The sequence below is a fragment of the Rhea pennata genome, chromosome 7, assembly GCF_028389875.1.
Source record: "Rhea pennata isolate bPtePen1 chromosome 7, bPtePen1.pri, whole genome shotgun sequence".
Classification (NCBI taxonomy): domain Eukaryota; kingdom Metazoa; phylum Chordata; class Aves; order Rheiformes; family Rheidae; genus Rhea; species Rhea pennata.
In genome coordinates, this window is record NC_084669.1 from 27762107 (window position 1) to 27774700 (window position 12594).

General features: G+C 41.8%; 1 protein-coding gene across 1 annotated transcript; it reads right to left on the reverse strand.

The window, feature by feature from the left end:
* Positions 1–644: 644 nt before the first annotated feature.
* Positions 645–6341, reverse strand: TMEM254 (transmembrane protein 254). Its single transcript, XM_062580200.1, has 4 exons — positions 6191–6341; positions 4417–4520; positions 3078–3137; positions 645–1228 (listed from the first exon to the last, which is right to left on the reverse strand). Exons 1-4 carry the CDS (start codon positions 6296–6298, stop codon positions 1108–1110), a joined length of 393 nt encoding a protein of 130 aa, XP_062436184.1. The 5' UTR covers positions 6299–6341; the 3' UTR covers positions 645–1107.
* Positions 6342–12594: the final 6253 nt, after the last annotated feature.

Consider the following 12594-nt stretch of genomic DNA (forward strand, 5'->3'; position numbering starts at 1 on the left):
CACCATTCCCTGGCCTCTTCCAGAACAGTAGCACCACAGGTGGTGAGGTAAAATTCTCCACAGCAAAATATTTTAAATAATGATTACTCTTTAAAAGTGCTAAAACAAGACAGGCTAATTCTTTTTTTTTTCAAATACTTAAAACAACATACTGGACTCACTATACATACAGAAAATATCAAGTGATGTTTAAGATAGTCTCTGCAAATACTTCAATATATCAGCATCTAGCTAAGTGGCATATGTTTATTTAGTATGTCTACTTTTCATTCATAAGTATTCACCTATGTTCTGGAATGTTAACTTTTTTTCCTCTTCACTTTTTATATATATATATATATATATATATATATATATATAAAAGCTACAGGATTACTATTTAGGCTATACTAAATCAAAGACTGAGATCTTCATTCGAAAAAAAGATGGTCATGCCGCATGAAACTTAAGGCACATGTGTTAAGCCAAGTTTGTGTAACCTAACTTGTCCCTGTACCTCAATCTGAACAGGGACTTGATCTCTTTTAATGTGCCTGCAGCAATAAAGTGGCCTGTTCTTTGGAAGAAACTAGGTTAAACAAACCAAAAGACAAAGACCAAGCTTTAATGCTTCCCCTGCTGCCCCCCCCCCCCCCCCCCAAAAAAAAGGCTATTAAAAGGTCCTGTAGAGAAAACTTAAATCCTATCACAAAACAGCCTTGTGGCTGTAAATAACTGTTCCTGTTAGGAAATAAAATCCTCCACATGAAAGAATAACTTAGTAACCATTACGACCTGCTATCAGGGATTTTCCTCTTCAGTAAATATTGGAGAAGATGAGCTATGTCAAACACAGCAAATAAACAACTTTAGGGCTGTTGCATAATAAATGAGATTCAACTTGGCAGCCCCACATTGAAGGGCTCAATTTCTACTGAACTATCTACAGGGCCCAGTGAATTGTAGCTATTAAGTCTCTCATTTAGTAAGAAGAGAGTTGCTTTGATGAGAGGGCACTGCATCATGTAGCAGGAATGTAACTTTAGTTAATTACAGCTCCTAGACATGTAGGTTAGATTATTCTCTGAAAAATGAGCATGAAGAATGTAAAAGCCTTATTTCAGTCTTCTAGTAGTACTTCTTAGCTGGCGGTTTGTAAGACACCAGAAGACCAAAGGAAGCATACCCAAATAAAAGCGTCTGAAGGAACCACTGGAACTGAACTGCTGGGTCAGTGATGCCTTTAGACCTGTAACATTAACAAAAACATGACATCAAAATTTAGTCTTGTAGGCTTGTGATACTTGCAAAGTAAGGTCCAATGTCTCTATCCATCCTTGTAACTCTGCTTTAACTCCTTAATTTAAAAGGGAGCTCCCTCTACTGACCTTTGCTAGAACAGTTCAGCTGTTAGGCATCATTTACATGTACAAAATGAACATGTAGCAAATTTTATTGACACAAGCTCTTATTTCATTTCTGACCAGTTGTGAAAGAACAGCTTTTATAATCAGAACTGCAGTGTTTCCAGCTTGGTGCAGAAATAGGGAAACTGTGACTTAAGATTTCAATTTGCTTATATAAAATAAGCACACTTGAAGAGACCAAATACGCAAATATAGACAAACTAGCCAAAGGTAATGCTATTTAGTAGCAAATCTGTAATACCTACTTCTTCTCTAATTATCTGCTTATGACTAAGGCTTGTCACTAAGGAGGCATGAAGAACACTAGTCTGTCTTTTACATCAGTAAAGAGTATAGTGTTTAGTGTTAATAGTAAACCACAGTTACTGACTGAACTACAGAAATACTCCTGGAAAAAGAAATGCTGGGCAAACAAACAATGCTAATTTGTTTCTACAGTCTTAATTGTTTTTCTGTAAGACTTCATTAAGTAACTTGATTACGATGCGTCCATCAGGTATGTTCATTGGTAATGAAATTCCTTCACACTTAAAACTACCTTAAGCCTATATACCTATAATCTATTTGCAGAATCAGAAGAGTTTACTTTTTAAAGCTATAACTAAAACTGGAGCTTTGTAATTACAATTTCTAATCTCCATTCTGGAGGCAGAAAATATCCATCCATATTCTATTATCTTGAGAACAAGATTAAATAGCTTTCGGTGGAACAAAGTCTTCTCAGGTAACATCTCCTGAAGCCAAGAGACTTGTGACAGACAGAGCCTGAACTAAGTGAGGGCGAAAAACTTGTAGCTTTGGTAACAGCAACTTTGTACAGGTTACAAGATTTTTTTTTTTAAAAGCATGAAAAGTCATATCTGTATTCTGAAATATTCTAAGCAAAATCCAAATGAATACAAAAATGATGTTTGGACAGCGTATTTTTTTTGAATAACTTGTTGTCCTAACATAAGGCTTAGTCTAAGTGTTTTATTCCACAACTCCCCAGAGGTACAAGATCTTAAGTAGCCCTGAACAGAAGTGTCCTGTATTCTCACAGGATGGATGCAATCTATTTAACGGGGTAACTAGTAGTCTTAAAATTCAGGTTTTTATCATCATATTTTAACTCATCAAAAGTTATCGGAGTACTTCTACATTACCGATTGCCTCCACAACTTCCTTAAGTATTATGCAACATAGTATCTGAGCTAATAGTGAAGAACAAAAAGATATTCTGTCCTGTTAGCCGATTTCTTTTTAGAATTGTTCTTTATCTAAAGAACAGTGAGTTCAAAGGTGTGGACATATGCTCTGGCAGACTTTGCTGCAAATTCTGCAGGTTACCATCTCCCACCTTTGACGCCTTGTACAACAGTCCAGAAGAGAGCACGTGTCTGTAGCCGAGTGAGAAGTCTGGTGGCGATGAAGGTGGGCTTTAATTATAATGCCAGATCTAGGACAGCTGAGTACAAGTGTACAACTCAATTGTGGGGACAGCAACCTCTTTTGGAGGCTAGCAAATTACCACTGAAGCAAGAACTTAAGAATTTTATCAGTGTCCTCAGAACTGACACTACAACTAACAATCACCAAGATCAGTTTGTAGCTCAAGTCACTTGCATCAGAAATCCTTTCCAGAGAATCTAAGATAAGGGGTGAGGGTAGAGCAGAAAGGTGATAACTTACTGGCATAACTTAACACTGTAGAGGGCTTCTACTATGTGAATCAACCAGGATACCCAGAACCTAATAAAAAGAAAGCAACTTTTGTTGAAAATAACAAGGATACTGTTGAATTCAAAGTTCATTTTGCAGAGAATAGAAAACTGGAAGCACAGAAGTGATGCTTTTTTTTTTTTTTTTTTAGCTTAAAGCATTTTATATATATATATCTGTTATCTCTGAAGCATGGGGGGGGGCAGAGAAGTGTAGAGAAAGTGTAGATTTTAGTATAAACTAAACTCCATGGAGAAAGTTAGAGCAACCGAAAATTTATGCAGTATACCTAGACCTCCCACTTTGAGGATCCACTACATATTTTTAAGATTTTCAACGCCTGGATTAAGCCAAATGCTTACTGCAAGCAACATAAATTGATCTTAGTTAGGCATGCAAATCTATTCTTCTATCTACAGTATTTAGTAGTCCTAATGACTTAAGTGTTTTATGCATTTAGCTCTATGAAAACAATTATGTGATTAGATTCAGAATATACCACGTGACTGTTAGCCAAACTTGGACTACCAGTCTTCATATGAAAGCTTTATTAAAAACTACCCAGGGTATTCGGTTATGTTCAATGTCTTGCTAAAGCAAAGGATGCTTTGAGCAAGCACTAAAAATGCTTAGGTTTGTCTACAGATACATGGCTGTAACTCAGATTTATCTTATCTATGATGCATGATAAGAAAAGTTAAAAACGGTCCAAGACTCCATTTACAAAGAGTTGGGGAGTTGGATTCCTGGTTACAGGAAAGTGTTCTCCAACTCTTATCTGTAAGCCGAAAAAACAAAAAAGTTAAGCACAATGAACAGCTTCCTCAGACTAGTTCTAATGTGGACAGGATCAGGGTAAGTTATTAGCAGTATATGAAGTGTTCTTTATTTGAAGCTGGGAAAAGTGGAGCATTAAAAGACTCCTAAAGAGAGAATTGGGACTACCAGAGTAGTAAGTTGACAAAAGACGGGATACTACAGGAAGAAATGTAAATATGGACTAGTAACTGTCTCCAGAAGCAGCACCTTAAATTTTTTTCTTTCTCACTGTAACAAGGCAGATGCCAAATTCTCAGCTGAGTTTCTGGCTTTCAGACTGGCCTTGGCCATCTGTTCTCCAGCCTATTTATTGCCTCACTCCCTTAGTTGTACAGGACTTGAAAAGAGAGCTCTTTAAATGTAATTAACAGCTGGGTTACAGGAAAGCTTGTTAACACAGACTAAGCAGAGCATATTGAGAGAGAGAGAGAGAAGAGAGGGAAAGAGAGTGAGAAAGATGGCAAAGAAATTAAACAGCCAAATGACTTACCCGTAGCATACCCACGTGTGGTAGTTCTCCACTAAATAATTAAGAAAGGTACCAAATATTCCCAAATAACTATAAGGTATAGTTGCAGGGAAAAGTGTCACCCACTACAAAACAAAAGCAACAACAACAAAAGATTCGAGTTAGTATACTTCAAGGTAGATTTACTAAAAATTTAATCTTTAGTTTTCTCATTGTTCTCTCTCATGTCTGTTTAACACTGGTTAGGGCTCACCTATTTACAGTATTGTAAGTTGTTCTTTCCTCTAACCTTGCCTAAGAGCCACGTTCTTGCCTAACAGCAAGATTATTAGCCTTTAAAAGCACACTTGCCTAAGAGGATTCAAATCCATGAAATTTGTTTTGCTTGACATACCACATGCCAAGCTGATGAGTTTAAGGTTGCTATCTGTGTACCAAGTGTGCACCTGTACATTAAGTGGCATTTAATTTGTAAGCCTGTTACCTATTACATATGATGTCAGACAAAAGTCTGTCCTGAAGAGTTCAAACAATCACTAGACTGGGAATGAGGAATAACAACGTTTTTTAAAGTATTTAGAAATACAGAATCAGTTGCTTCCCCCCCCCTCAAAAAAAGGGGGGGGGAACCCACTCACATATAGGTATATTTTAGAGAATAGAGTATGAAATTCAAGACCAGAGATATAACTAAATGTTTAGGTATCTTTCCCATCACTGAGTTCTCTGCAGCACTGACAGGCACAGTGCTTACCACTTTTTACTTTTATTTTAATAAGCTATTAAGGCATAGTCAGCAAGTTGTGCATTTTTAAGTCCATTGGGAATGCAAGGTACACACTAAGCTGGGCTGAAGTTGGCTTCTCTTCCCACTAGTATCAACACTGCAGTTTCTAACTATACTATAGTTTAACTTGTGTTATATAGTGCCAGGATGATGCATGATGCATCGAAACACAGAATTTGCTTGAAGCTCACTATTTCTTGAAACAATACAAAAGTTTTGTGAGCTGCTTGGCCAGCCTTGATAGTAGTTATTCTTCTATTTTTGTGGATCTCTACGCACCATTGAAAAATGACTATGAGTGGAAGTCAATGGAAGACTTTCATAAACTCGTCAGACAAAAAACTGACATTAATCTCCACTCTACAGTAATCTGACCTGCCTTAGCTGAAGTCCTCTTTCAGGACCTAAGAAACCAAGACTGCACAGTAACTGAACTAGTCTACTGTCTTCCAACAACAGCTGTAATGTCTATAACTAAAGCCATCACTTGTTATTCTGCCTTATTTGTTAATGGACCACTCTCCTGGGTGAGTTTTACTGACAAAATGTCATTTTAACTTCATGCTTTCAAGGTATTTTCTCAGGCTTCTGGCAACACAAACTCACGTGAATCATCGCACTAGTGCTGTTCTAACTGTACATCAAGATGCTGCATGTCTTTAATACTACATCCTTGATTCACTCCAGAACCCAGTCGATGCCTTTTTATGAACTTCCTGCACAGATTTGCTCAGCTACCTCATCAGCTGGCCAGGCCAGAGCACCATTTTTAGTTTGCTCTTCTCCCAGAAGCATATTTCACCGAGACCACTCAGCAAGCCTGTTCCACAAGCCCTGCGGCTGATGGGCTTTCTGCGAGCCCGCAGGAGCCCCTCGGCCCTCGCAGCCCCGGCGCCGGGGAGCTGCAGCCGGCCCCCGCGGCGGGGAGCGGCCAGCGCTGCTGCCGAGCCCGGCGGCCCGGCCGGAGGGGGAAGGGGAAGGGGGAAAGGGCCCGCCGCCGCTCCTTACGCCGAGGAGAATCATGCCGAAGATGATGCCGATCATCCAGAGCAGCCTGGAGCGCTGGAAGTGGCAGGTGCCGTCGCGGAGCCGCTCCGCCGCCATCGTCGCCGTCATCCCGCGCCGCTCTGGGCGCCGCTTGCCGCCACCGCCGCTAAGGTGCCCGCGCTGGGGGGCGGGGCCGCGGCCGTTGGGGCAGGGCGGGCGGGAGGAGGAGCGCGGCCGTTGGGGCGGGGCCGCGGCCGTTGGGGCAGGGCGGGCGGGAGGAGGAGCGCGGCCGTTGGGGCGGGGCCGCGGCCGTTGGGGCAGGGCGGGAGGAGGAGCGCGGCCGTTGGGGCGGGGCCGCGGCCGTTGGGGCGGGGCGGGAGGAGGTGCGCGGCCGTTGGTGGGGAGGTCGCGGCCGTTGGGGCGGGGCGGGAGGAGGTGCGCGGCCGTTGGGGCTGTGAGGTGGCGGCGGGGCCTGCGGCCCTGTGGGGCTGGCGTGATGCTGCTGTCTAGCGCCGGTGCCCTACATGGCCGCAGCGCCGGACAGGCAGTGACTCAGGTGGCCCGGCGCGTGCCCGGGAGAGCGGGAGCTGCGGCGGGCAGGCCCTGGGCCCGTGACGAAAGTGCCCCGCCATTTTACACGGGGCGAGAATGCTTGAGGTTGGGGTGGGAGGATTTCCTCTCAACCCAAAGGTGTGTAAGCTCCTTGTAGAGGCAGCAGCATAGTTTAGCTAGAAACAAACTACGAGTGTGGGCCGCCCTCAGGCTCTCACATGTCAAGCACCCTCTGTGCCAGCAGCTGTGCCGTGTGACCAGTGCATCAGCAGTGCGGGGGCTGTTGGCCATGCCAAGTCGTAGGTGCCCCAGGAGGGACCAAAGCTGTAGGGCCTGCTGCAGGCGGTGTCGCTGTTTCAGGTCACCCAGTGACTGATGCATGCATGACCTCATGCAATTAGGGAAGGATGCTGCTGGAGGCTGCCACCATTAACAGGTTGAGCAAGGCCAAGTCACTTCCTTCCTGTGGTCTGCGCCCAGGGACTTCTCTGCCCTCTGTGGCATACAGTCACCCTGTCTTGTGCCTTGTGGTGTTCTGGAGATACTGTTGTGCCAGTCACATTGTCAGGAAGTTGGCTGTCCTGGAATCATAGAATCAGTAAGGTTGGAAGGGACCTCTGGACATCATCTAGTCCAACCTCCCTGCTCAGCAGGGTCACCTAGAGCATGTTAGACAGGGCTGCATCCAGGTGGGCCTTCAGTATCTCCAGAGAAAGAGATCCACAGGAAATCCACAACCACTCTGCGCAACCTCTTCCAGTGCTCTGTCACTCTTACAGGGAAGAAATTCCCCCTCACGTTCAGGCAGAACTTCCTGTGCTTCAGTTTCTGCCATTGCCTCTTGTCCTGTCACATGGGACAGCTGGAAAGAGTTTGTCCCCGTCCCCTTGACACCCTCCCTTCAGGTGCTTACACACATTGATAAGATCACCCCTCACTCTTCCCCAGGCTGAAGAGGCCCAGCTCTTGCAGCTGTTCCTCACAGGGCAGGTGCTCCAGCCCTCTGATCATCCTTGTAGCCCTACGCTGGACTCTCTCCAGTAGTGGAGGAACTGGGTCTACTCCTAAAAGAGGAGGTTAAGAATTGGAACTAATAACAATCATGAAACTTGGGGGGTGAGGAGAACACAAAACTTGGAGTGATTTTTTTCAGCTTAATTCTTTATAAATAAACCACACCTATCCGTTTTAGGGATAGGGAAAAACCTGACAATTACCACGGATCTAGTTTGAATTGCACTGTCTTTTCCAGCATGCCTGCCTCCTTCCTCAGCTATTTACATTTGCCTTAATTACATAGGCCACTTTTAGGCCATTGCTAGTCTGATACACTCACCTCAACTCGAGGTCAACAATACTGAAGTTAAACAACTGGTGCTCTCTTGTGGTGGAAATGATGAATGACAAATTAGAGAAGGCAGGTGAAGTTGAAAAGCAGGCCCAAGGGAAGTGCTAGTGCCATGGGCCCTAGGAAAATGTGCAGGAGTGCCTTTGGCACAAATGTGCACAGCCCACCTGGTCTGTGCTCAAAGAAACAGTTTTTAGGGGATTTCAGTTAGCACATTCAGGGGGTGGGAGGGAAGGGCATGGGAGAAGGATTTTTTTTCCCCATCAACCTGGCCCCTTTCAAAAAAAAAAGAAAAAGAAAAAGAAATGCACTCCCCATGCTGTGATACCAGGTAGAAACTTGTCTTGTACTGGGCTGTAAGAACTGAAATGGGGAGTGAAGCAGCCTGGAGATCGCTGTCACTGTGGCCAAAGCACAGACATCGTGCGCTTCCTCTGCAGCAGTGATAACAGCGATTTTTTTCATAGGAGCTCTTAGGACAGGGCCCCAGAGGATGTGTGGGAATGTAACATGAAAGCGAGGAATGTCTTAAATGTTTTAAATTGGGTACAGCTACATAAGCTAGTTTGGTATAAGAAGCAATGTCCTTAAAAAGATAAAAAGTACAAGAAAAGTGAAATCAGTGGCTTACAGCAATTAACTTAACCCAGTAAACAAGTGTGTGAATTGAATACATGGATAAGCTATAAAGATGAGATATAGCTTTTGGTTGCCAGGCTAAAATATATGGGTAACGATAGTTCTATGTAAATTAATTTGCAGCGTGTTTATGAGATTTAACTGGTTACAATGCATATTGAGATCTATGCTTCATACCAAATAAATTATTTGAACTACTTCTGGTTTAAACAAAAGGGGAAACACACACACCTGTAACAACACTCTTATTTCTATTATTTAGAATTTTGCACAAACCTTCATCTTAATACTTGCATTTGTATGTAAATGTAAAGTATATGCAAAGAAACGGGGTGTGGAAGGCAGGGCAGGGGCAGGGCGGTGGGGAGCCCCACTGCTGTGGCCCCAGTGCCTACTGCACTCGCTGTAGCAGACTCTCAGACCGAGGGTAAGCGACTCACTCTGTAAAAATGCTGGTGGAGAGGAGGCTCCCTAGCAGGCAGCTCGGTGAGGTCAGAGATGATGTCATCCTTCCTTTCGCACCTCAGTAACGCCTGCTGATACTGTGTCATGTAGGGAGAGGAGGGGGAGCTGCCTTCCTTATTTTTCTCTTTCACAAACAATATTTGATTGACCTTTTTATTGACAGTCAGAGACATTCTTCCTAGTCTGTTAGAGCATGGTCACAAAACCAGGTGCCGTAGCACGTGGCACATGGGAAGGGGCAGTGTGTGTGGTGCCTGACAGCGCTCCCGGTTGCTGGACACGGCTAGCTCCACTAGCCCTGCGCGTCTCAGTGACCTAGGACTTGGGAGTGGATTGGTTAATGAAGACAGCTCCTGGTTCAGGCCTTTTAGGGGGTGGACTTACAGTGGCCCCCTCCCCAATCCATGGCAATGTCTTTGACCTGCCTTTAAAAGGCTATTTTTCTTGACAGAGACAGGAGACTTTGGAGTACACCAGAAAGGTGAACATAATTCCAGTTTTCATAATTTAAGGCCAGAATTCCCAAAGCATCATTTAGCCTGGCCATCACAGGCCATTAAATCTTACTTGGTTTCTCTCCGTTAAGTTCAGTAACTTGCACTTACTTAAAGCATACTTTTCAGGGGGAGGATTTGAACTTATTTTGAAGATCTCAAAAGACAGAGAATCCTCTTCAATAATCACTTCTGTTGTCTCTCTTGCTGTTTCTTAGGTGGTGTTAGTATGTGCCTTACAATTTATTTGGGGGGAGTCAATTTCCAGGCTCCATGTGGAAAGCTTTTTTTTCCATCATACTGAATATATACCTTCATGTCTTGGATCAGGTTAAGTGCTTCTGTGGCCTCAGCACTGGAATTGTTGGGGTTTTTTTTGTCAGTGAATTGCATTTATTGGCAAGTATAATCTTAGAAATTACAAATCCCAAACACAGTTTTATGTGGAGTACCAAAAAATGCAGAACCAATTTACTTCACCAAGTTTACAGGAAATAAACTGTTTCTGCATGCTGTGCTTCACCAACCATAACTATGAACTTTTCTGCTTTTTCCTTTCCTGTTCTCTTCCCCAGAGTCACAAGTGACTGAATTAAGATCTGGCATGCTGTTGCGAGTTGGCAGCTCTCAATAGCAGGCCACGTATCATGGCTTAGTGCAGGCATACAGCTCAATCAGCCCTGACCATACTTATTAGAGGTCAAATTCTGACTTACCGATTGGAACATGTATTTTTGTGTGACAGGATTAAAGCAACTTTATGTTCTCCCTTAGGCCTTTCCTATGCTAGATTACATGCAAATATTGGTAGCTAACAATCAGCATAGCTGACATGATGATGGTAGAGCTGTGTACATGTTTGAAGAACATGAGCTAATTTAGCTTTACCCCTGCTTCAGGCTACACTGATTGTTGAGTCTATTTTTATAGTAGTAAAGGCTGTAGGAAATTGAGGGAAATCATAATCTTAAAGAAAGCGAGGAAGAAAAAATGTGCGCTCTCTTATAGTCGCACACAAAGATTTATCTTTCTCTTGTGTCATTTGGTTTAGTTTTCAAATTCAGATTGGTAATTAAAGCCATGAGTATTCTTTAAGAATTTAAGTCTGAAATAGATGTCATAACGAGATCAACAGGTAAAGTTAGTACTAATCATATAGTAACATGAAAATGAAGGGTGCATAATTTCCTTCAAGATTTCAAAGATGAGTACATCAGTTTAAAAAAATAAATCACTGAGGTTGTGTCTGTAGGATCCCCAAGTTTCCATAATGAGTAGGTATGTAAACTGAGATGGGTTAGTTCGGTTGAAAACAATAAACTGGACCCATGCCTTCTTTCTGTCTAATCCCCGAGACGTATCTGGCTCATTTCACACATTGTTTGTAGAAGTATGTCACTCTTTTCATTTTTCAAATACTGAAGTTGCCTGTTGTAGTTAATGGCATAGAAAACTCGTCCCCCCTCCAATTTAGAAATGTTTGCTATCTCTAACTTAGAGATATTGACTATCTCACTTTCTTCTGGAAGTACAAAGGGTATTTGCCAGGTAGTCTGCCTCCTTTGTTTTGTGTTCTTGGTAGATGCCAGAGACTAGATAGAGACATGTTAGCTGTTCTGTGTCTTTTAAAATTCTTGGAAAAAAAAAAAAAAGAGAAAGAAAGAAAGAAAGAAAGAAAAAGAACAGCTAAATCTAATCCAGACCAAGCCTTCACTGCGTGAGTCATTCTAGTTGGAGTCAGTGATGTGACTTGTGTAAACAGCAACTTTCCATATAAATAAGGATTAAAGGATTGGGCTCCTTTTAGGAAATCACTTGGGAATGAACTGCAGCCAGTTTTAAACTGGATTTGAAGCTGGTATGAAAGAGATGAGATGTATTCAGTGAAAGTTACCTAAGGAGATGGAACTACCAATTAAACGTTTTTTTTTTCAGAGTTAAAAGATATAGTGTTATTATAAACTTACAGCAAACAAAGCCTGATTCCTAATTTGACTTGCAACTGAATTAGAAAACAGTTCCTTTAATGTTTTTAAATTTTCTAATGAGGAGTTGTAAATCATTTCTGTTTGAATTCGAGTTAGAAGTTATTTCTGTTTGAAGCTTAAGACTAGAGAAATGAAACAAGAGTATGGTTTTACAAAATATTTTATGTTACGGTTCCACAAACATGACAGTATTAAAGTTAATGGTCAAGATTTTCATGACTAGAATGCCAAATTCACATGCTTGCAAAGTAAATCTTTTTAAAAGAGCAATGAGAATTGCATAAGATGAACAAAGGAGCATATTAATTCTGCGCGTTGTTGTAATGGACATTCTTTTTGACTTGGAAATGAATAAATCTTCTCACATACCCCTAATATATCCTTCTCATAGGTGAATTGATTCCATGAATGTTTGATAAAGCTAGTTCTTTACAGTCACGTTTTGAATAATTCAAGCCTTGGAAATTGTTAGCTCTAAAGACCTCAAACTTTTTCTTTTTTTTAGTTTTTTTTTTTTTTTAGTTTTTGCAAAGATGAAGAAGTAAGTAATACCTATAAGCTGTAAAACTGAATTTATCATTGATTTTACTACAAATTCAGTTTGTTTACTGTAGAGATGAATTTATGTCAAAGTTCCATACTATCACTATGGTTTTCTACTATTAAAAAGCAAAAGAAAGATGAAACAGACTTTTATGTCATGATGCACTTCAACCAACATTGCATTAATAAACCCTTGTATTTAGACAGTACAAAAGCTCATTGGTTGGAAGCCCAGGTTGCAAAAGAGCTTCAGTTTTGATCACAGTTGTGCTTTTTACAGTTCTATAGTTGGCCTTACTGATGTCTGTTGGAAGTCAGTAACTTCAGCCCCACAAAAAATATTTTGTGAACATCTCTGATGGCTTTCTTTTAACATGTGAGATGGTTTTAAAAAAA